Source organism: Phodopus roborovskii, unplaced genomic scaffold, assembly GCF_943737965.1.
Source record: "Phodopus roborovskii unplaced genomic scaffold, PHOROB, whole genome shotgun sequence".
Classification (NCBI taxonomy): domain Eukaryota; kingdom Metazoa; phylum Chordata; class Mammalia; order Rodentia; family Cricetidae; genus Phodopus; species Phodopus roborovskii.
Window position 1 is genome coordinate 32308528 of NW_026126416.1, and position 20892 is coordinate 32329419.

At 39.0% G+C, this 20892-nt stretch overlaps 1 protein-coding gene across 1 annotated transcript in view; it reads left to right on the plus strand.

Annotated features, from left to right (window-relative positions):
• Ubr1 (ubiquitin protein ligase E3 component n-recognin 1) overlaps nt 1–20892 on the plus strand; it is a 113986-nt gene that overhangs the window by 29904 nt on the left and 63190 nt on the right. Inside the window, exons 5-17 of the mRNA XM_051183611.1 lie at nt 785–915; nt 3488–3626; nt 4729–4791; nt 5013–5136; nt 5469–5576; nt 6417–6505; nt 6846–6944; nt 8254–8411; nt 9470–9569; nt 10353–10481; nt 13676–13856; nt 14711–14772; nt 15001–15111. Of these exons, the coding sequence (XP_051039568.1) occupies nt 785–915; nt 3488–3626; nt 4729–4791; nt 5013–5136; nt 5469–5576; nt 6417–6505; nt 6846–6944; nt 8254–8411; nt 9470–9569; nt 10353–10481; nt 13676–13856; nt 14711–14772; nt 15001–15111 (1494 nt within the window). The remainder of the gene's footprint in view (nt 1–784; nt 916–3487; nt 3627–4728; nt 4792–5012; nt 5137–5468; nt 5577–6416; nt 6506–6845; nt 6945–8253; nt 8412–9469; nt 9570–10352; nt 10482–13675; nt 13857–14710; nt 14773–15000; nt 15112–20892) is intronic.

Below are 20892 nucleotides of genomic sequence, written 5' to 3' on the forward strand. Positions count from 1 at the left end.
GCATTTGCAGGAAGGAATAAAGAGAAGAGAGTAGGTCAATTTGCCATCTTAATACTCAATAATATACTTTAGCTGTATTAATTATGTTCACATTGTTATATATAGTAAAATTCAAGCTTTTTTTGTGTGTGTCTTACAATAATGAATCTCTGTACCCAGTAAACACTTAAGTTCTACTTTTTCTGGCCTGAGCAGTCGACTTCCTACTTTCTGCTTCTGTGATTGTGCTATTGGACATACTGTGCAAATCAGAAATAATTTTTTTTTTTTTTTGGTTGGCTAAGTTGTCATTTCTTTCCTTGTCTTGTTTTATGGTGTTGAGGATCAAACTTCACTCATGATAGCCAAGAAATTACCACTGAACTCCAGCCCCATTTCTTAATCTTTTTTATTAAGATTTATTTATTTATTATGAATATTCATAATAAATGTGTTCTGTCTGCATGTATCCCTGCAGGATAGAAGAGGGCACCAGATCTCATTATAGATTGTTGTGAGCCACCATGTGGTTGCTGGGAATTGAACTCAGGACCTCTGGAAGAACAGTCACGGCTCTTATATGAGAATTGGTTGAAATTTTGTCATCTGTAACTCTAATTTGCTACCAAGAGCTTATGAACTCGAATTGATTCCAAGTGGATATCATAATGAACTCATTAAATTATTATTTTAAATACTTAACATTATCTTCCTTATCCATTTATTTGGACACAATCTCAGTATATATATATCTATATCTATCTATCTACCTATATTTATTTATTTATTTTTCATTTCCTCGCAGACCTTGCATTGCCCATTGAATGAAGAAGTAATTGCTCAAGCCAGGAAAATATTCCCCTCAGTGATAAAATATATTGTAGAAATGACTATATGGGAAGAAGAAAAGGAGCTGCCTCCCGAACTGCAGATAAGGTGGGTGCTGTCAAAAACCACAGGCTTTTTAATTAAAGTGGCCAAAAATAGTGTTGGCTATCTATGTTTGTGGTCCTTTCTTCCTGTGCTAGGGCTTGCACATAAAAGACAAGTGCTCTACTGTTAAGTCATATCCAAGATGATTCCTTCCTTCCTTCCTTCCTTCCTTCCTTCCTTCCTTCCTTCCTTCCTTCCTCCCCCCTCCATGTTGAAATTTATTATGATTTTGGAATAGATATAAACACAAACATTTTGGACAATAGTTTTATATGTCCAAGGCTAGAGTGGGTATAGGCTCCTCAACAGGGAAAGAATCACCTAAATTTATTATTACCTTGAAAAATTTATAGAGATTATTTCTCTTGGGAATATTTTCAAAGTATCTTTACTTGAAGTAGCTTGTTAGATACTATGCAGAAGTTGAGCCAGTAAAGAAACTTCAAATCTATAAGGAGAAAAAGACCAACATTTTCAGGGGCTTGTTCTATTATTTGTAGCTGCTCGCACTAGTGGATAAGTAAGCTACTCATTTTTATTTTGGCCTGCATCAAGGTCTGGGTTTCCAAAGATGTTTGTGAACAGCAGAACCTCAGGATGAACTCTGTTTAGCCCAGATATTTAACTCTTTCTGTGATCGAGACAAGTTTAATGAGAGATGAGAAAATAGCCTTTTTCCTTACGCTTTAGAAACAGTGTGCTAGGATCATTGCAGGCATCAAGATTTAACTTTTATTTAGATAAAATCTCAGCAATCTCTAACAGCTATAACTCTTGCATTGACATAGTTGCTTTTAACTTAATGAAAAAAGGAAAAGGCAGAGTCGGATGGATGTCAAGGCCAGCCTGCTCTACATAGCAAGATCTAGACATGCAGTTACATGGTGAGACCTTGTCACAAAGCAATAAAAAGGGAATTCTGGATATGAAAATATAGTTCAGGCGTTGTGGGACTATTTCTACTTGTATAGTACTTAGAGTTTCACAGAACTACAGCACAAATCCATATATAGATTTTGTGGGGGGATTGTTTGTTTTCTAGGGAGTATATTATGTAAGAAGAGATAAATAATTAAGAATTTTAGAGACAAAAAAAAAGAATTTTACTGATAAGAAATGTACGTCTTTTTACTCAATGTTGGTCCAAAAACTTCTTGAGCAAATAAAAGTATTGAAAAATTTTATCTGTAGGTACTTGAATTTCAAATAAATGATAATGGTATTTGAAACCTTTAAAGAAATTTTGTATGAATAAATATGAGTACCTTCTGGTACAAACAGCAGTGCTGGAATGTCACTTGTGGGTAGGAAACACTGGACTTGGGAGTCACAGATTTGCCTTTTAGTCCCTCTCACTGCTTACTTGTATTGACCATGGACCTCCTTTAGCCCACCTGAACCTCTGTTTCCCCCTTAGAAGGTCAGTAGGCTTTTTGAAAGGCATTTTATAGACATGTAAAGCTGATGATATATAATCTTAACCATTGTTCCACATAGTGCATGAGATCTTCACAAGACTCTGGAATGTAGACATTCTCTCCCTAGAGGAAGAAAAGGCACTATCCTCTCAGCACATCTAAAGTCAGTGGCCTTTCTGAGATCCGATAGCCAAAGTGAGAGTGCTAGAACTTTATACATTGAAACAAGCAAACAAACAACAACAACAAAAACCAAACCCACTTTTCCCCTCATATAACTATAATACCAGCATCACTTGAAGATTTGCTTTGTAATGGGTGTATGCTTGTGTGAGTTTATGTGCACCTTGTGCATACCTTGTGCTGGGCTGGTGCTCACAGAAAGCAGGGGTTTTAGGAGATTTTAAATTGTTTCTGTAGGTGCTAGAAACTAATCTGGGTCCCTATAAGAGCAGTGTTTGTTCTTAGCCACTGAGCCATTTCTCCAGCCCAGAGCATCAGGTCCAGTGGTTTTTCGAGACAGGGTTTCTCTGTATTGTTTCGGAGCCTGTCCTGGAACTTGCTCTGTAGACCAAGTTGGCCTTCAACTCACAGAGATCCACCTGCCTCTGCCTCTGCCTCCTGAGTGCTGGGATTAAAGGCATGCACTACCAACATCCAGCCCAGTATCATGTAAATAGAAGACAAATACAAAAATAAAATCTGGTTATCTCTTACTGCCTGCTTAAAGGTTCTAAGCCTGTTTCTCCCTTTGTTAGTGTGTGAGTCAAGCAAAAGTTTAGAGTGGTATTTAAGACAAAGTGCCAATAAGAGAAAGAGAAAAAAAAAAAAACAAAAAAACAAGGAAGTAATATTTAGTGATTCTGTTTTGGTTTTGAAGACAAAGGATCATAGTGTTATCTAACCAGGTCTCAAGCTTGAGGACATAAGTAATCTTTTTGCCTCAATCTCTCAAGTGCCTTTGTACCAGCATTCCTTGCTGAGATCCTTTTTTAATTCCATAGCACAATGCTATTTAAAATCATGTCATGTGTCCATATTACAGTGTTAATTTTCTACAGATAGGAAATTACATGGTGCTGCTTTAGAGTAAATGCTTTTTGTTGTTGTTGTTTTGCTTTACTATTTGAATATGTATCTGTTTTTTTTTTTAATAGGGAGAAAAATGAAAGATACTATTGTGTCCTTTTCAATGATGAACACCATTCATACGATCATGTGATATACAGTCTACAGAGAGCTCTTGACTGTGAGCTTGCAGAGGCACAGTTGCACACCACTGCCATAGACAAAGAGGTTCGTGATCACTGTGTGGATTATGTTGCTGTCTTATATCCATTCCTGGCATTCAGGTCTTAACTGTGTTTTTTAAAAAGATGGTTCATTAAGAATTAAGACAGCATGAGGTAACCATTACACTCTTGAACTCACAGTAACTGAACAGGACTAGATGTCAGTATAGCATCAGGGATAGGGGAGGAGAGTGTGAGCCTCATTCCTCCCTGAGGACTATTGGTGGTTGATGGTTGCTGAGGGAAGGGCTATCAATTTCTTCAGTGATACTGTCACTAATAAGTTGTCCATACTCCAGTAAATAACTCCTTAACTATGATCATTAAAGCAGCTATAATTAAACTCAGTGAGTTACCAAATAAAAAGTCACAAAAGTAGAAAGGATTTGTTTGGAAGAAGGGTTTTAGCATGAGAGGGAGGGGGATGAGGGAAGATAATGAGGGTTGAAATGACCCAAATTTATTATATACATGAAATTGTCAAATTTTTAAAATTTGTCTGTGCATAAGATCTTGCACTTTTTGCCTGTGCTAGATAAATGTTTTTCCATTGAACTACATCCTTAACCTTTGGAGGTGTTTTGTTTTGAGACAGAGTTACGTATAGCCCAGTTGGCCTCAAACTTGATTATGTATGAGGGTGATCTTGAACTTCTGATCCTCTTGCTTCCATTTCCTGAGTTCTGGGATTAAGAGGAGTGTGCCAGCCTTACTGGTTTTGCCACCCACCGACCCCACCTTTTTTTTTTTTTTTTTTTTTTCCTTTTTGAGACAAGGGTCTCACTATGTAGCTCTGGCTATCCTGTACCTCACTGTGTAGATCATTTAGCCTCAAAATCACAGTCATCTGCTTGCCTCTGCCTCCCAAGTGCTGGGATTAAAGGAGTGCAACACCATGTCCACCTTGTTTATCCCTTTTTAAGAGACCCATTCTCATTATGTAGTGCAGATGCGGGCTCTCCTTTAATTTGAGGTCTTCCTGCCTCCTAGTTGTTGGAGTTACATGCTTATGGTATCATACTTGGATTTTATTCTAGCATCTGAAAACTTCTAGACAATAAATGATTTATAACTGACTACCCATTCTCATTTTCACGTATAATTAGGGTCGCCGGGCTGTCAAAGAAGGTGTTTATGCTACTTGCCAGGAGGCAAAGGAGGATATAAAGGTAACTTTCTGAATTATCTACAAAGAGGATTTCAAAAGGAAATGTAGGCTTATTTCTAGGAGCCTACATAGAGAAGCCAAGTGATTTTATTGTTAAAGTGGTTGGTGTCTTGAATAAAAATAGGTCTGGGAACTTGGAACTTGTGCTATATGGCTCCTTTTATAAAGTATCGGTTACTAAAGCACAGTTTAGATGCTTTTTTTCACTCCTTGTTATTACAGAGTCATTCAGAAAATGTCTCTCAGCACCCACTTCATGTAGAAGTACTACACTCCGTGGTCATGGCTCACCAGAAATTTGCTTTGCGCCTTGGCTCCTGGATGAACAAAATTATGAGCTATTCAAGTAAGCATACACCCAACTTATCCGATTTTTAATTAACTGTTGTGTTTTACAGAAATGTTTAAATATCATTGAGATTTCTTCTTTCTTGGTCAAATATCCATTTTGATTGATCTTTCCAGGATTACATTTCAAGTATATAATACAAGTTTGTTTTCAAATGTATAGTATCAAATAACATCTTTTATTGGCTCTTGAGTCTTTGGTGGCATGATTATTCTTGGTATCAAACATAGCAATGTTAATTTTAATCTTTTTATATAATTAAAAGAACACTTTTAGGAGAACTCTATATGACAAAAAAAAAAAAAATCTTTGTTTTCCTTTATTCATAGGTGACTTTAGGCAGATCTTCTGCGAGGCCTGCCTCATAGAAGAACCTGGCTCTGAAAATCCCTGTTTTATAAGCAGACTAATGCTTTGGGATGCAAAACTTTATAAAGGTAAGTAGAACTCTGCTTATGATAGTTCAGAAATCAAGGGAAGATTATGGCTTCATCATAGAACCTAGGTCTTCCTTGTGTAAAATCAGTTATTGAACATGATACTGATTGATGTTATATGTGAATGCAAGGTTAACCAATTTCATTTTTCTTGGTTAAAATCGAAGAATACTGTCTTTTAACAATAGTATATTTCATTTAGACAGAGCCAGTTAAAGAGTGTTTAATCAGATTTATGTAACAATGATTTTTATTAAAGCTATATTTAAAAAAAAAAAACTAAATGAGAAGTAGATAGTAAAAGACGAGAGTCTAAAAGGTATGGAAAAGGAACAGTACAGAGTAGTTTTGAGTGGACCAGTAAGAGCCATTGAAACACAGGCTGGAGAAGGGGCTCAGAGGGTAAGAGGTCCACTGCTCTTGCAGAGGACCCAAGTGCTTAGTACCAAGCTTAGGTGGCTCAGCTGCCTGTAACTCCAGCCCCAGGATGTCTGACTTCCCTTTCTAGCCTCTGTGAACATTTGCACTTACACACACACACACACACACACACACACACACACTCACACACCTGAACATAATTAAATAGTAAAATTAATCTTAAAAAAATGTGACGAAAAAGGATAAAAGGTAAGGTGAACTGATGGGAGGAGTATAGATTGGTAGTTTTTAAATTAAATTTAGAACTTAAAATTGTGTTTTTAATTCATGGCATTAAATATTGCTGCATGTTTGAAACAATTAGCATGGTAATGAAAACAAACCACCTCTGCTATTTCTAATGCCTGGAATAATTTGTCTTGGTGATGCCCTCACCCTCTGTTCCCTAATGATCTACAGGTGCTCGTAAGATCCTTCATGAATTGATCTTTAGTAGTTTTTTTATGGAGATGGAATACAAAAAACTCTTTGCTATGGAATTTGTGAAGGTAATTGCTGTTTATAAATAATCAGTAAATATAACATAATTTTTGCAAATGAAGGAATGAAAGCAAAGGGATACATGTGGAGCTCATTTAGTTCTTTTCTTCATTAAAGTGTATTATTTTATATTATATAGGTATTTTCACAAATGGTAGTTGGTAGAATGGAAAGAACTATTTTAGAGGAAATAGTTGCTTTATTCATTTTTTCCATGTGTCTTACATTATTATCGTCTTGCTTATCATCCATGTTAAGATTGCAAGGTTACACAGAGCAGGGACTTTGAAATTTTTTACTTTGCCTTATTCAAAAATATATAATATTCTCCATTTACATCACTTTCAGTATTATAAACAACTACAGAAAGAATACATCAGCGATGATCATGATAGGAGCATCTCAATAACTGCATTGTCCGTTCAGATATTTACTGTCCCGACCCTGGTATGTATGAGGGTTTCCGAGTAAAACTTGCTCTGCTTTTTAAGACTGTCACTTTATGTGGTATCAAATTAAAACCATGTGGTAATCACAAATTTGGGCCACTTTCTTTTGGAAATTTTAGTAATACTTCTGTGATATATCTGTGTGATAACTCTCTGCAGTGTTGTCTTTTTAACACTAAAACTTTGCATTTTTAAATTTTGCCTTTCTTCTGTTCTTTAGTTATTGTTTCTGGTGGATAAATGCAGTAAGATAAGAGCTGAGGAAGGGAGCATGTGCCCAGCAGTCCTGTGAGATGGTGCTGCGTATGCCTAGCAGCAAAGAGGATTCTGCTTCCTTTCTATACTATTTCTTTTCCTGTTTCTTCTTGGAAGTCTGATTAACTATTCCTGTGTCCCCATTTCAAAGGCCCAGGGGAAAGGATAGGGAAGAGAATTGAATTAGGGAAAGGGAGAAATACCATAATAGATAGCAACATGGCAGGAGTTGTAAAAGGTGTCTTTATATGTTAGATAATCTGTGTAGTGGACTTGGCATATCCACATGGGTATTTTCTAGCTACTGAGGAAAAGAGTTTTACTTCTAGAAACAAACTTTTATGCTACGAGTATAACTTGCCTAGCATAAAGCCTAGGGTTTGATCTCCAAAACTGAAAATAAAAACAAAACCCAAACTCTAAAATTTAACTCCTGAAGTAGAGATTGGTTTTAATTTTCAATAAATATTTATTAAGCTGAGCATGGTAACAAATCCTTTAGTTTCAGCACTCAGGATGTAGAGGATGGCAGATAATATGGTTTCAAGGTCAGCCTGGTTTACATTAGTGAGCTCCAGGCCAGCCAGGGCTGCATAGTTAGACCCTGTCAACAAAAAGAAGAAAGAAGAAAAGAAAAGAGATAAAGAAAGGAAGAAAGGAAAGGAAAGGAAGAAGGAAAGGATAAACAAGCATTTGTTTAAAACTACTTATTATTTCTGACCTGGCATGGTGGCACACACCTTTAATCCCAGCACTTGGGAGGAAGGCAGAAGCAGGAGGATCTCTGTGCATTCAAGGCTAGCCTGGTCTACATAGATAATTTTAGGATATTCAGGACTAAAATAGAGAGACCCTGACTCCAAAATAAGCAAATTTTCTTGTTTGTGTGTGTCCTTTAACAGAGGCAGGAAATTTTAAGTCTGAAGCCAGTCTAGGTGCATTGTGAGATGCTGTTTCAAAAATAAAATGAAATACTGGTCAACCAAATGAATTAAGACCATTATTATGATGAATTAATGCTAAGACATTAATATTCTTGAAATATTCTGCAGGCCCGGCATCTTATTGAAGAACAGAATGTTATTTCTGTTATTACTGAAACTCTGCTCGAAGTTTTACCTGAATACTTGGACAGGAACAATAAATTCAACTTCCAGGGTTATAGCCAGGACAAACTGGGAAGAGTATATGCAGTAATATGTGACCTAAAGTAAGTGGTTGGAGTTAAAAGGTGAGGGCATCTGTTAAACACTGTGCTGACTTGCTCTGACATATAAACAAACATTTGTTCATCTTGGTTATCTAGGACTCTCTTTTCCGTGATGGCAAGAGTACATCTTAGTCATATTGTGCTCCCAGCATATGTGTGTGTGTGTGTGTGTGTGTGTGTGTGTGTGTGTGTGCAAAATAATAGTTTATCATATCCTGAGAACTTACTCATGATAAATTTTGTTTCCATTGAAACCAGTTATTGTCAGCCAAAAGAAATACTGACTTGGTGATGCTGGGCATTGGTGGCACACACCTTTAATCCCAGCACTGGGGTTGGGGGTGGGGGGGGGGACGACAGGGACGACAGAGGCAGGCGGATCTCTGAGTTCAAGGTCAGCCTGGTCTACAAGAGCTAGTTCCAGGACAGGCTCCAAAGCCACAGAGAAACCCTGTCTCGAAAAACAAAACAAAGAAATGCTGACTCGGTGAATTGTAGGCTAACATAATTGCATAATTTTAGGCCTGCTCATCTCTAAATTTGTCCATCCTAATGGTCAAGGCATGGTGACACAGGGGTTTACACCCTTCTTTCAGGTTCTGAGTTCTTAAACCCGGGAGGTAGGAAGTCTTCTTGAAGTCACCTGTGCCTGAAAGGATTTGACTTGGCCTTTTGGGTGATGGTTATAAAAAGTCTAAGGAAGTCTTGTACTGTATCTATAGGTGTCTGTGATGTGACTGTTCTGTGTACTGTTTTGTCTACAGGTGTCTGTAACAGGCCTGTTCTGTGATGAGCTAGGTTGCTCATTAATCATTCTGAAAGAGAACTTAGGAAGCCAGGCTAGCTTTGAAGGCTGTCTTTTGAAGATGATTCCCTTATTTTGCTAGTTCTATATAAATAAAGCAAAATAAATAATTTTAGTTCTGCCTAATAGTTACAATTACTGTAAGAAATTATAATTTATAATTTTGATGAGTCAAAATTGTTATAACCCCAAGAACCTTAAAACCATCTCAGAATAAAGAAGTGAACTATTTCTTTTTCTCCTGAAATGACAGGTATATACTGATTAGCAAGCCTCTAATATGGACAGAAAGGTTAAGAATGCAGTTCCTTGAAGGTTTCCGGTCTTTTCTGAAGATTCTTACCTGTATGCAGGTATGATAAAAGTCTAATTCTTTGGTATACCAATAAAATAAAATTAGCTGTAAAAAAAAAAAAAAATCCACCTCCATTTTATTTATATTTTGAGATGTATTGTTATTTGATTTGTATGGGTGTCTTGACTGAATATATATCTGTGTACCACATGCATACCTGCTGTCCATGTACATCAGAAGAGAGCATTGAGTCCCCTGGAACTCGCTGGAATTTCAGCTGTTGTGAGCTACCATGAGAGTGCTGGGAATCAAACCTGAGTCCTCTAGAAGAACAGTCTGTTCACTTAACCTCTGAGCAGTCTCTCCAGCCCCTCTCCTCATTGTTAAAAAGACATTAATTGTGGTTTTCATAGAAGAAAATTTCTCTAATGTAGTAGAAATAAGATATAAACACTAACTTGTCCTTGCTTTAATAGGTGTGTGTGTGTGTTTGTGTGATTAGTTACTGCTGCTACTATTAATGCTCATTCAGTGTTTATCACATGATAAATATATGGTAAGACTACATAAATTTTCTTCAGTTTATAGGTTTATTTTGTTGTTATGATTCTTGTTTTACATATGAGGGAATGGGAACTTCTAATTGCTGGTATTTGCAGTCAGATACCCATGAACTGTTTACTCCCAAAAGGTAGTGTTCTAACTCATTCATATACTCTGAAGTTTAACAGCCACGTTAAAATACTGTGCATTTATTAATATAAATCCTGGGTATATTTATATTTTGCCACAGAAGAACAACAATAAGAAAGGCCATGGGTTGACTAATCTTTCCTTTCAGGGAATGGAAGAAATCAGGAGACAAGTTGGACAACATATTGAAGTAGACCCTGACTGGGAGGCTGCCATTGCTATACAGATGCAACTGAAGAATATTTTGCTCATGTTCCAAGAGTGGTGTGCTTGTGAAGTAAGTTAAAGATTTGGTAGTAGGATTAGTGCCTTTGTAAAGTGCTCTAATAGTTATTATTACCATAGTTTTGTTCTGTTGCTTTCTTTATATAAAATCTTATAATGTGATAGTCTTAAAATTATACTTAAAATTATATTATTAAATATAGGAAGAAAATTCATTCTTTTATATTTGATAAAAACTGTATCCCAGTGTAGTTTGCTTATTTAGGAGAATTACAAGGTTTAAAAAATATGTGCCTTGGGGGCAAGAGAAATGTATCAGCTGTTAAAGAGTACTTGATGACTTTCCAGAGAACCTGGGTTCAATTTTCAACATTTACATGGTGGCTTATAGTCACCTGTAACTCCAGTTCCAAGGGATCTGACACCTTCTTCTGCCCTCCACAGGTAGTGTGCATACATGATACACAGATACATGATATACATGCAGGTGAAACACCCATGCACATAAAATAATAAAGTCATTTTTTATTTATTTATTTATTTTTATGTATACTGGGACTACTAGAAAGATGGTTCAGTTTTCTTGCATAGGACCCAAATTTAGTTCCCAGCACACACATTGGACAGCTTACAACTACCTATAACTACATTTTCAGGGGAGTCTGAACCTGTGGCCTTCTAGGGCAACTATACATGTGTGCAGATATACACAAACACACACAAATACATGCATAATTAAAGTAAAAATAAATCTGTAAAAAAAATGTATGTCTTAGGTGTAGTGGTATATACATGGAATCCCAACACTTGGGAGGCTAAGGCAGGAGGATTGCTCTGAATTCAAGTCTGGCCAGGGTTACATAGTGTCAAGCCAGCCAAAACTATATCAAGACCCGTTCGAAACCTATCCATCCCAAATTATCCCTATTTATAAATTTATTTAATCAAGAAGTTTCTTACATATATTAAGCCACTTAAAATTAATTTCAAAATCTGAAATAAACATATTGCTTAAGCAACAATTTTAGATCATAACCCCTTTTCTGTAAAGACCCAATCCTTTGCTGGGGAGGTGGCTTAGTAAAATGTTTGCCACACAGCATGAGGATGAGGACCTGAGGTTTTTTTGGTTTGTTTGCTTTTGTTTTTCTAGATAGGGTTTCTCTGTGGCTTTGGAGGCTACCCTGGAACTAGCTCTTGTAAACCAGGCTGGTCTTAAACTCACAGAGATCCACCTGCCTCTCTGCCTCCCAAGTGCCAAGGTTAAAGGCGAGCACCACCACTGCCCGGCTAGGACCCGAGTTCTGTTGAGCTCCAGCATCCACATAAAAAGACAGCCATTGTGGTGTGTGCTTGTAATTTCAGCACTGGCAGAGGGATAGAGACATGAGGTTCCCTGGGGCACTCTGACCAACCACACTGAGTAATAGGTGAGTCCCGGGTTTTCCAGTGAAAAACACTATCTCAGAAAACAAGGTGGATGCTCCTGAGGGGAAACACCCTCCATTATCCTTGTCTCCATAAGTACATGCACATATGAATAACACACACACACACCCATAGAACCTCCCTGTGAGAATATGACTTTACTTTTTTTTTGAGACAGGGTTTCTCTGTGAAACAGCCCTGGCTGTTCTGGAACTCACTCTGTAGACCTCGAACTCACAGAGATCTGCCTGTAGTAATATTCACTTTGTCTGCATCTGTGGCATTGACCACGTCCACTGGGGGTGGGGACAGGGGCAGATGTAACGTGGGGAAACTAGGTCTGGGCATCCTTGAGACCAGGAACCTGCTGGTGTTTATCTGTCTCTGTTGTAAGTTATTTCTCCCTAAATAAACATCTATTCAGCCTATCTGTTTTTTCTGATCCTTACCAAACCACAATATCAGCCTGCCTCTGTATCCTGAGCGCTGGGATTAAAGGCATACGCCACCACCGCCTGACTGCCCTTTTCTTTCTTCACCATTGGTGACCCACATTAATTCTTAAAAAATATATTGACTCTATTACTCTTCAGACACTGTCAATATATTTACATACTGCAGTATTTCCAGTTTAATGTTCAGTTACTCCATTCATAAAACCTTTGATTCCCTTATTTTTCTTTCTTTTCTTTCTATTTTTTTAAGCTCTTTTTCTTAGAATATCTCCTCATTTTCCCCAATTCTTAAATTTTTTTGTGTATGTGGTATGAGGGATCAAACCTAAAGATACATGTATTAGAAACATCTACTGGGTGTGGTGGTGCACACATAGTCCCAGCACTCAGGAGGCAGAGGCAGGTGGATCTCTGTGAGTTAAGGCCATTCTGGTCCACAGAGTAAGTTCCAGGACAGCTTCTCTGTTAAACAAAAAAAAGAAAAACCCTGTCTTGAAAACCAAAAAGGGCAGTGGGGTGGGGTTGGGTGGAGAGATGGCTCAGTGGTTAAGAACACTAGCTGGTGTTCCAAAGATGTTGAGTTCAAATTCCCAGCAACCACAACATGGCTCACAACTATCTGTAATGGGATCTGGTGCCCTCTTCTGGCCTGCAGGCATACATGCAGACAGAATACTATATACATAATAAATAAATAAATCTTTAAAAAAAAAATGCTGGGCCATGCATGGTGGCACACACCTTTAATCCCTGCACATGGGAGGCAGAGGCAGGTGAGTTCAAGGCTAGCCTGGTCAGGATAGTTCCAGGACAGGATAGTTCCAGGATAGGCTCCAAAGCTACACAGAGAAACCCTGTCTCGAAAAACAAAACAAAAAAAGAAAACTAGAAAGGGGGGGGGGGAGGAACAGAAAGAAAGAAAAGAAACTTGCGCTCTGCGAGTTACCTTTCCATAGCTGTAGAAAATAGCCCCCACACCCATGTGCTTGCACGTGCATGTGTGTGTCTTTCTGTCCCGTCAGCGTTCCAGAGGCCTCACACAGGCTATGTCAAAGCTCTACCACTGAGTTACATCCCTAGACAAATTCTGTGGTTTCTTTTAGGGCCGACTGAAAAAGTATGTCTTCCCAAATGTACTTTTTCTTCTCCTTTTTTACATATTAATTTATATCATTTGAAGTGATGCTTACAAATTTTGCTCTGATTTTAAATGTTTATATTTCCTCTGGTTTTACATCCTATGGAGGTAGCCTGGAACTACATAGAACAATTTTTTTTTTGGTACTTGTATTTAATATTTATTAAGTAGTAGGTGACAAAGTGGCTAACTTGTCAACATATTTGTATTTTTCTTTTCCCATAGGAAGATCTGTTACTAGTGGCTTATAAAGAATGTCACAAAGCTGTAATGAGATGCAGTACAAATTTCATGTCTAGTACCAAGACAGTAGTACAATTGTGTGGTCATATTTTGGAAACTAAGTCCTACAAAGTATCAGAGGACCTTGTAAGCATACACCTTCCACTCTCTAGAACTCTTGCTGGTGAGTGATTTTCTATGTATGTATTTCTGATAATTTTCTAGATACTCTTAAGTAGTAGTATTTCTCTCTCTCTCTCTTTTTTTTTTGTTCCATATGATCCCATTAGATACTGGAGTTAAGGACTGTCATTATGTCTGTGCTTTGAGAGCTGTCACCATAATATTTATCCAAGGAGGCTTACTTATGTTTTATACTTACATAAGGACCAACTTGGTACTTTTCTATCAGTGTTCATTTATATCACTTTATGCCAACATTCAGATGAGATTTCAATGGTTTTGATTTTTTTTATCTTTTAAATTACATTTGTGTATTTATTTCTATTATGTGTGAGAGGGGAGCAATGTGCTATGGTGGGTATATGGTGTTCAGAAGACAGCTTATGGGTGTTCGTTTTCTCCTGCCACCATGTGAGTTCTGGGAATTGAACTCAGGTCACTGGACTTGACAGCAAGCACCTTTACTCACTGAGCCATCTTGATGACCCTTTTGATATTTCTTAAGAGTGAAATAAACATCTGGAGAAGCAGACTTTTAGTACTATGTGATGTATATACAATGTAAGATGTTGCACAATATAAGATTGTGTTTTTAATACTGTATTTCAGAATTAGAAGTTAAATGTTTTCATTTTGGATTATCATTTATGATCTTAGTAAGAGTGTGTGTGTGTGTGTGTGTGTGTGTGTGTGTGTGTGTGTGTGTGTCATGTGGGGGTTGGAGATTGAATTTAAGGGTTCCTCCATGCTAGGCATGCACTCTCACATACATTCTCAATTCTAGTGAAAATACATTTAAATAATCCAACTAATTGCTTTCCTGTTTTCTTTTTTCTTCTTTTAAAAATGATTTAGGTCTTCATGTACGTTTGAGCAGACTAGGTGCTGTTTCAAGACTGCATGAATTTGTGCCTTTTGTAAGTGACTCTTAAGTATTGAGTTGTTAATGTCCTCTTTATCTCCATTGGTGGGTGGGAAAGAAATCGTGTTTTTAACCCTCTGAGTAGTCACATTTAGTCACTTCACAGCTGAATGTATCATGCGGAAAGGCACGGAGGGCAAGCTCTTCCATTTTACCGACCTCTTGCGTTTGTCAAGGCATGTGTAGTGTGAGAAATGATGAAGCTGACCTCACTGTGTTTCAGGAGGGCTTTCAAGTAGAGGTCCTAGTGGAGTACCCTCTGCGCTGTCTGGTGTTGGTGGCCCAGGTTGTTGCTGAGATGTGGCGAAGAAATGGGCTCTCTCTCATTAGCCAGGTATGGCACACAGTCTGTTCTACACATCTATGAATTAGTTCATTCCCCCCCCCCGCCCCCCAGAGTTTGGCAAATATTTGTTTTTTATTCTCTTGTGTAAGCTCTTAGGTATGAAAGTTCTGGGGATCTAAGTGTTTCTCTTTTTTTCTGTTTACCATTTATCCCATCTGAATTATAAGACGCTAGGATGATTGAGTAGGTAGGTGAGAGCCAATAGTAGCAAAGGGGTCTCCCATTAGCTTATCCTTTTTCTAAGGTTTATCTCAGTTTGAGATATTGAGTCTTTCCACCTCTGTCCTATTTTCATTTTATATTTGTATGTGCGTATGGGTGTTTTCTCTGCTTGTCTGAGCACCATATTATGTCATGCAATGCCTATAGGAGATCAGAATAGGGCATCATATATCCTGGGACTAGAGTTAAAGATGGTTGTGAACCTCCATGTGGGTGTTGGAGATCAAACCCAGGTCCTCTGGAAGGGTAGCTATTTTGCTTTTAGTCTCTGAGCTATCTCTCCAGTTCCCCATTTGCCTCTTTTTTTTTTTTTTTTTTCTTTCTGTTGTTTTTGTTGTTTCTATGGTAGTCATGGAATATTAGAGGTAAGTTCTCACCATCTGCCCTAATCTAAGACTACCCTATATCCTGAGACCATAACTCAGTGCTAAAATCGTTGTGTACAATTCTGGGTTCAGTCCCCAGCACCATTTAAAAACAACAACAATGACTACCTTCATTATTTCTCCTTTTATTTTAGGGAAATAGGGAGAAGTGCTTTTCCCAAAAGATGAGGGAACAGACATTTTTTTTGTCGTGTTGTTTGTTTTTGTTTTTTGTTTTTTGAAACAAGGTTTCTCTTTATAATAGTTCTGATTGTCCTCAAACTCACAGAGATCCACCTGCCTCTGCCTCCCAAGTGCTAAGATCAAATGCATGTGTCACCACTGCCTAGCCAGACTTTTTTTTTAATAACATAATTCTTTATTGATTCTTTGGGAATTTCATATCATGCACCTCAATCCTGCATATCTCCCAATTTTTCCATATTCTTCCTTCACCCCTGCATCATCCCCCAAATCAATTAAAAACAAAACAAACAACAACAAAGGAATCTATCTTGCTCCTTCATCGTTCCAACATTTCTTCATTTATCCTGGTGGCATTGGGTGCTTCAGTATGTCACACTATTTACCCTTTTGGTCCAATTAGCTCCACCTACAATAGTCATTGCAGTGAACTGTTGGGCTGGTTCAAGGGCTCTGGCACACTATCATCACTAGATCCTCACCAAAGTGCATCTTGGATGTCCTGCTATTGCCCTGAGTCATGGGGCTCCTGCAGTTACCATTCCGCAGGACCAGTCCCATAAACTCCAGCAGATCATAGATGGGGTAGGTGTTAGGGTGGAGTAACCCCAAGGCCTAGGATGTGGGTCTTTCCTGGCCACTGGCACTGCCTCACTCAGGCAAGTCAGCTCTCTTAGGCCCATGCTTAAGGGGCCAGCTCTCCCACAACTGTGGTGAGGGGTAAAGACATGTCTCCTGAGTAAGAGGGGGGCACAACTTTCTTGATGCAGTGACCAGTGAGGGGCAGGGCCACCTATCCCAGGGCCAGTGAGGGGCAGGGTTGACTCAGCACAGCCCTCAGATTTCAATGGGCATGGTTCCTGAGACCCCCCTGTGGCAAATGAGGCCATGAACATCATCACAGACTAATGGGGGCTTTTAAGGGCCAGCCTTAAAAACCTCAGGGTTCAAAATGAGACCTACAGTAAGTGAAGAAACCAGGATCTGAGAACTAAGGAAAAAGAATCTGCTCACAATACTTTATTTCTATCCATGTCTCTTTATTGTGTCTTCTGTCTCTATTCTAATTCTTCTGTCCGAATTGTCTATCATTTCTTAGATTTAATTGTCTCAATTCTAATTCCAATTCTCTTTTATATTCCTTTTCTTCCTCATTTTCCTACATTCATATTTTTCCTACATTCTTTATCCTTTTACATTTTTTTTTTTTTTTTTGCATATAGAGTATTTTTTATTTAATTTTATATAACAAAGTCCAATTAAATGAAAACAAACATTTATACACAATATTTGGGAATTTGGGCGTCGTTCTTTCCAAACTACTTCCTGCTGGTAAGGGGCGCTGTCTTGGGGGATTCGAAGAAGATTCAGATATCCTAGCTGTAGTCTGTAGGGCTGTTTTGTCCAGCTGTTTGGAATGTAGGATCAGCTTGTACTCTGTTTCAGGCGGTCTGGTGTGATCAAACCACATTAGTCTGGAAGGAATCCACATCTTTTCATTTTCTCTGGCCAATAGCCGGCAGAAGAGGACGAGGGCTGGGCTGGAACTTGAGAAGGTTTTGCAGGGTAGTGGGATCTCACTGGAAACTGGCGCTCTCCAGCTGAGACCTCGTTCTTTTGCAGGGGCCCGGATTTGGGGGTCAAGGATCTTGCCTGCAGGAACTCCAAGTGGACCCGCTGAGATAGGCGGATCTCTGGGAGGGGCCTGGGACTCCAGCAGAGGACTGGAGGCGGGGTCAGGGACCAAGCCGGTGGAAATTACAGGTGGTCCCACGTGGATAGTCAAGTCTCCTTTGTTCGGAGTTGCTCCGAGAGGCCCTTTTACATTTTTTTTAAGATTATTTATTATGTATAGTGTTCCACCTGCATGTGTTCCTGCAGGCCAGAAGAGGGCACCAGATCTCATTATAGATGGTTGTGAGCCATCATGTGGTTGCTGGGAATTGAACTCAGGACCTCTGGAAGAGCAGTCAGTGCTCTTAACTGCTGAGCCATCTCTACGGCCCTCCTTTTACATTTCTGCTAATTTATGCCAGCTTCTCTTCCAGCTTCTGCTCACTCCCTTTTTTCTACCCAGTTTATAAAGACCCACACAATCTTGTAGACATTCACCATTTTTGTTTGTTTGTTTTTGGTGCTGGGATTAAAGGTGTGCACTACCGTTGCCTGGCTCAAATACCATTTCTTAAGTAAATGATAAAAAACAGAGTCATTCCAACAATTCACAATGCAATAAATCCAGATAGTAAGAAAAGAGCACTTTCTTTCAGTCAACTCCCTAACTACTGGGCTGCAAATTGCAGCTGCAAAAGAAGTCTTTTTTTTTTTTTTTTGCTATCTTATCTATAGAGGTAGCCTTGTGGTTAGTGGTCAATAAGGCCAGGCTTTTTCAGACTGGAGACTTTTACAAATGTGTCCTCAGGGTAGGAGAAATAGCTCGGTAATTAAGAACACTGACTGCTCTTCCAAAGGAACAAGATTCAATTTCCAGTACCCACATGGCAGTTCACAACTGTCTGTAACTATAGTTCCAGGAGATCTGACACCTTCATACAGACATACATGCAGGCAAACCCCAAAGTACAGTAAATCAATAAATATTTAAAAAACAAACAAATAAATATGTCCTCAGAGAGAATGCAGTGACAGAACAGGGATGAGGGCATGGAGGGGGTAGGTGGGGAGAATGGGAAGGGATGGCAGAGGGGCCCATTCAGCACTCTGTAAGGCACAGTGACATTAAAAGCATTTTACTCTTAAAATATATTTCTCTATATTGAGTATAACCTTTCACCATAGACCTCTTTCTTGGGGCTATGAAGTTTATATTTTGTAGCTAGCCCTGGCCAGTAAGGGAATCTTGCCTTGTGGTGTCTGAACAAAGGCCATAAAACTGAGGCTAGAAATTCATGCAAGGAGTTAATTACTGTCCCTGGCACTACAATTAAGTTACTTTGCACTATTTACCTTGGCTCAACAAATCACACAGCTGGCTACGTGTCCTAGTAAATAAGATTGTATTCTTTTTTTTTTTTTATGCATATAGAGTATTTTTTATTTAATTTTATATAACAAAGTCCAATTAAATGAAAACAAACATTTATACACAATATTTGGGAATTTGGGCGTCGTTCTTTCCAAACTACTTCCTGCTGGTAAGGGGCGCTGTCTTGGGGGATTCGAAGAAGATTCAGATATCCTAGCTGTAGTCTGTAGGGCTGTTTTGTCCAGCTGTTTGGAATGTAGGATCAGCTTGTACTCTGTTTCAGGCGGTCTGGTGTGATCAAACCACATTAGTCTGGAAGGAATCCACATCTTTTCATTTTCTGTGGAAACAAAAATAGAAATACTTTTCCCCAGTAACTTGTTCTTCAACTTAAATTTTGGAGTCAAAGCGTTTTTTTTTTTTTTTTTTTTTTTTTATTTTACATGTCAATCCCAGTTCCCTCTCCCTCCCTCCCTCCCCCCAAGCCCTCCCTCCCTCCTTCCCTCCCTTTTGCCCTCTCTACCCTCTCCCATGCACTCTAAACACCCTCCCCTCCCAACCCCCCACCACAATACAATATGTAGGGGAATGCCATCCAGTTGGGGTCATGTAGATCTGACAGGTCCTGTGAAGTAGGGACTAGGGCTTCTCTCCTATCTCTAGAATAAGGCAGTTATCCCTCCATGGGGGATATGTTTGCAAAGTCCTTTTGTGCACCAGGGATACATCCTGGCTCCACTGTCTGAGGTCTCTTAGACTGCTCAGACCTTCTGGCTGAGACCCATATTCAGGGGGGGTCCGAGTCAGACCCCTGTTGGCTTCCCAGCTATCAGTCTAGTGGCCCTTAGCTCCTCCTTGTTCAGGTAAGCTGTCTCTATGTACTTCTACCGCATGGTCTTGTCCTCTCCATCTGCTTCTGGGTTCTAGTTTGACTCAGTGTTTATGTATGGGTGTTTGCTCCTGTTTTCAACAGGCATTAGTTGAGGACTCCATGGAGAAGTTAGTTGTTGATCTCACTCTCCGGGAAGGGCATTTATAATAGCCTTTCCACGGAAGCTGAGATTGTTAGTTGGGAGCAGTCTTGTAGTTCCCTCGACCTTTCTTTGTGTTCAACTTTATCTTCAAACCAATATTGGCTCCCTCTTTTATGTTCTCTCTCTCTGTCTCTGTCTCTCTCTCTCTTTCCTATTTTCCATTCCTAACCAGGCTCAATCCTCCTGGTCGCACATGCCTTCCTCTCCTCCCTCTCATTTTCTCCTACTTCTCTCTCCATTAGCTGTCCTCCCCCACTATACCTGAGGTCTGGGGGACTTGTCCCTTCCCAGTTCTGTGAGGGACTTTATATGAATCTCTTAGAATACAACTTGTATCCTAGTTCCTCTGGTGATGTGAATTATAGGCTGGTGATCATTTGATCTAGGTCTAAAATCCATATATGAGTGAGTACATACTGTGTTCCTCTTTTTGTGACTGGGTTACCTCATTCAGGATGGTTTCTTCAAGTGCCATCCACTTGCCTGCGAATTTCAAGATACCATTGTTTTTTTCTGCAGAGTAGTATTCCATTGTGTAGATGTGCCACATCTTCATTAACCATTCTTCAATTGAAGGGCATCTAGGTTGCTTCCAGGTTCTTGCTATTACAAATAGTGCTGCTATGAACATAGTTGAACAGATGTCTTTGTTGCATTGATGTGAATCCTTTGGGTATATGCCTAAGAGGGGGATTGCCGGGTCCTGTGGTAAACTAATTCCCATTTTCCTGAGGAACCGCCATACTGATCTCCAAAGTGGCTGTATGAGTTTGCACTCCCACCAGCAGTGGAGGAGTGTTCCAATAAGATTGTATTCTTTTGGTAATAGTTTATCTTAAAATCCAATTAGCAAATCACCTACACTGATGTAAAAGCTACTTTAAATTTTTATATCAGTTGATAGTATACAGCTATCTTGGCAGCTGTGAAAATTAGAGCTGTTTCATAAGCTGTGCTC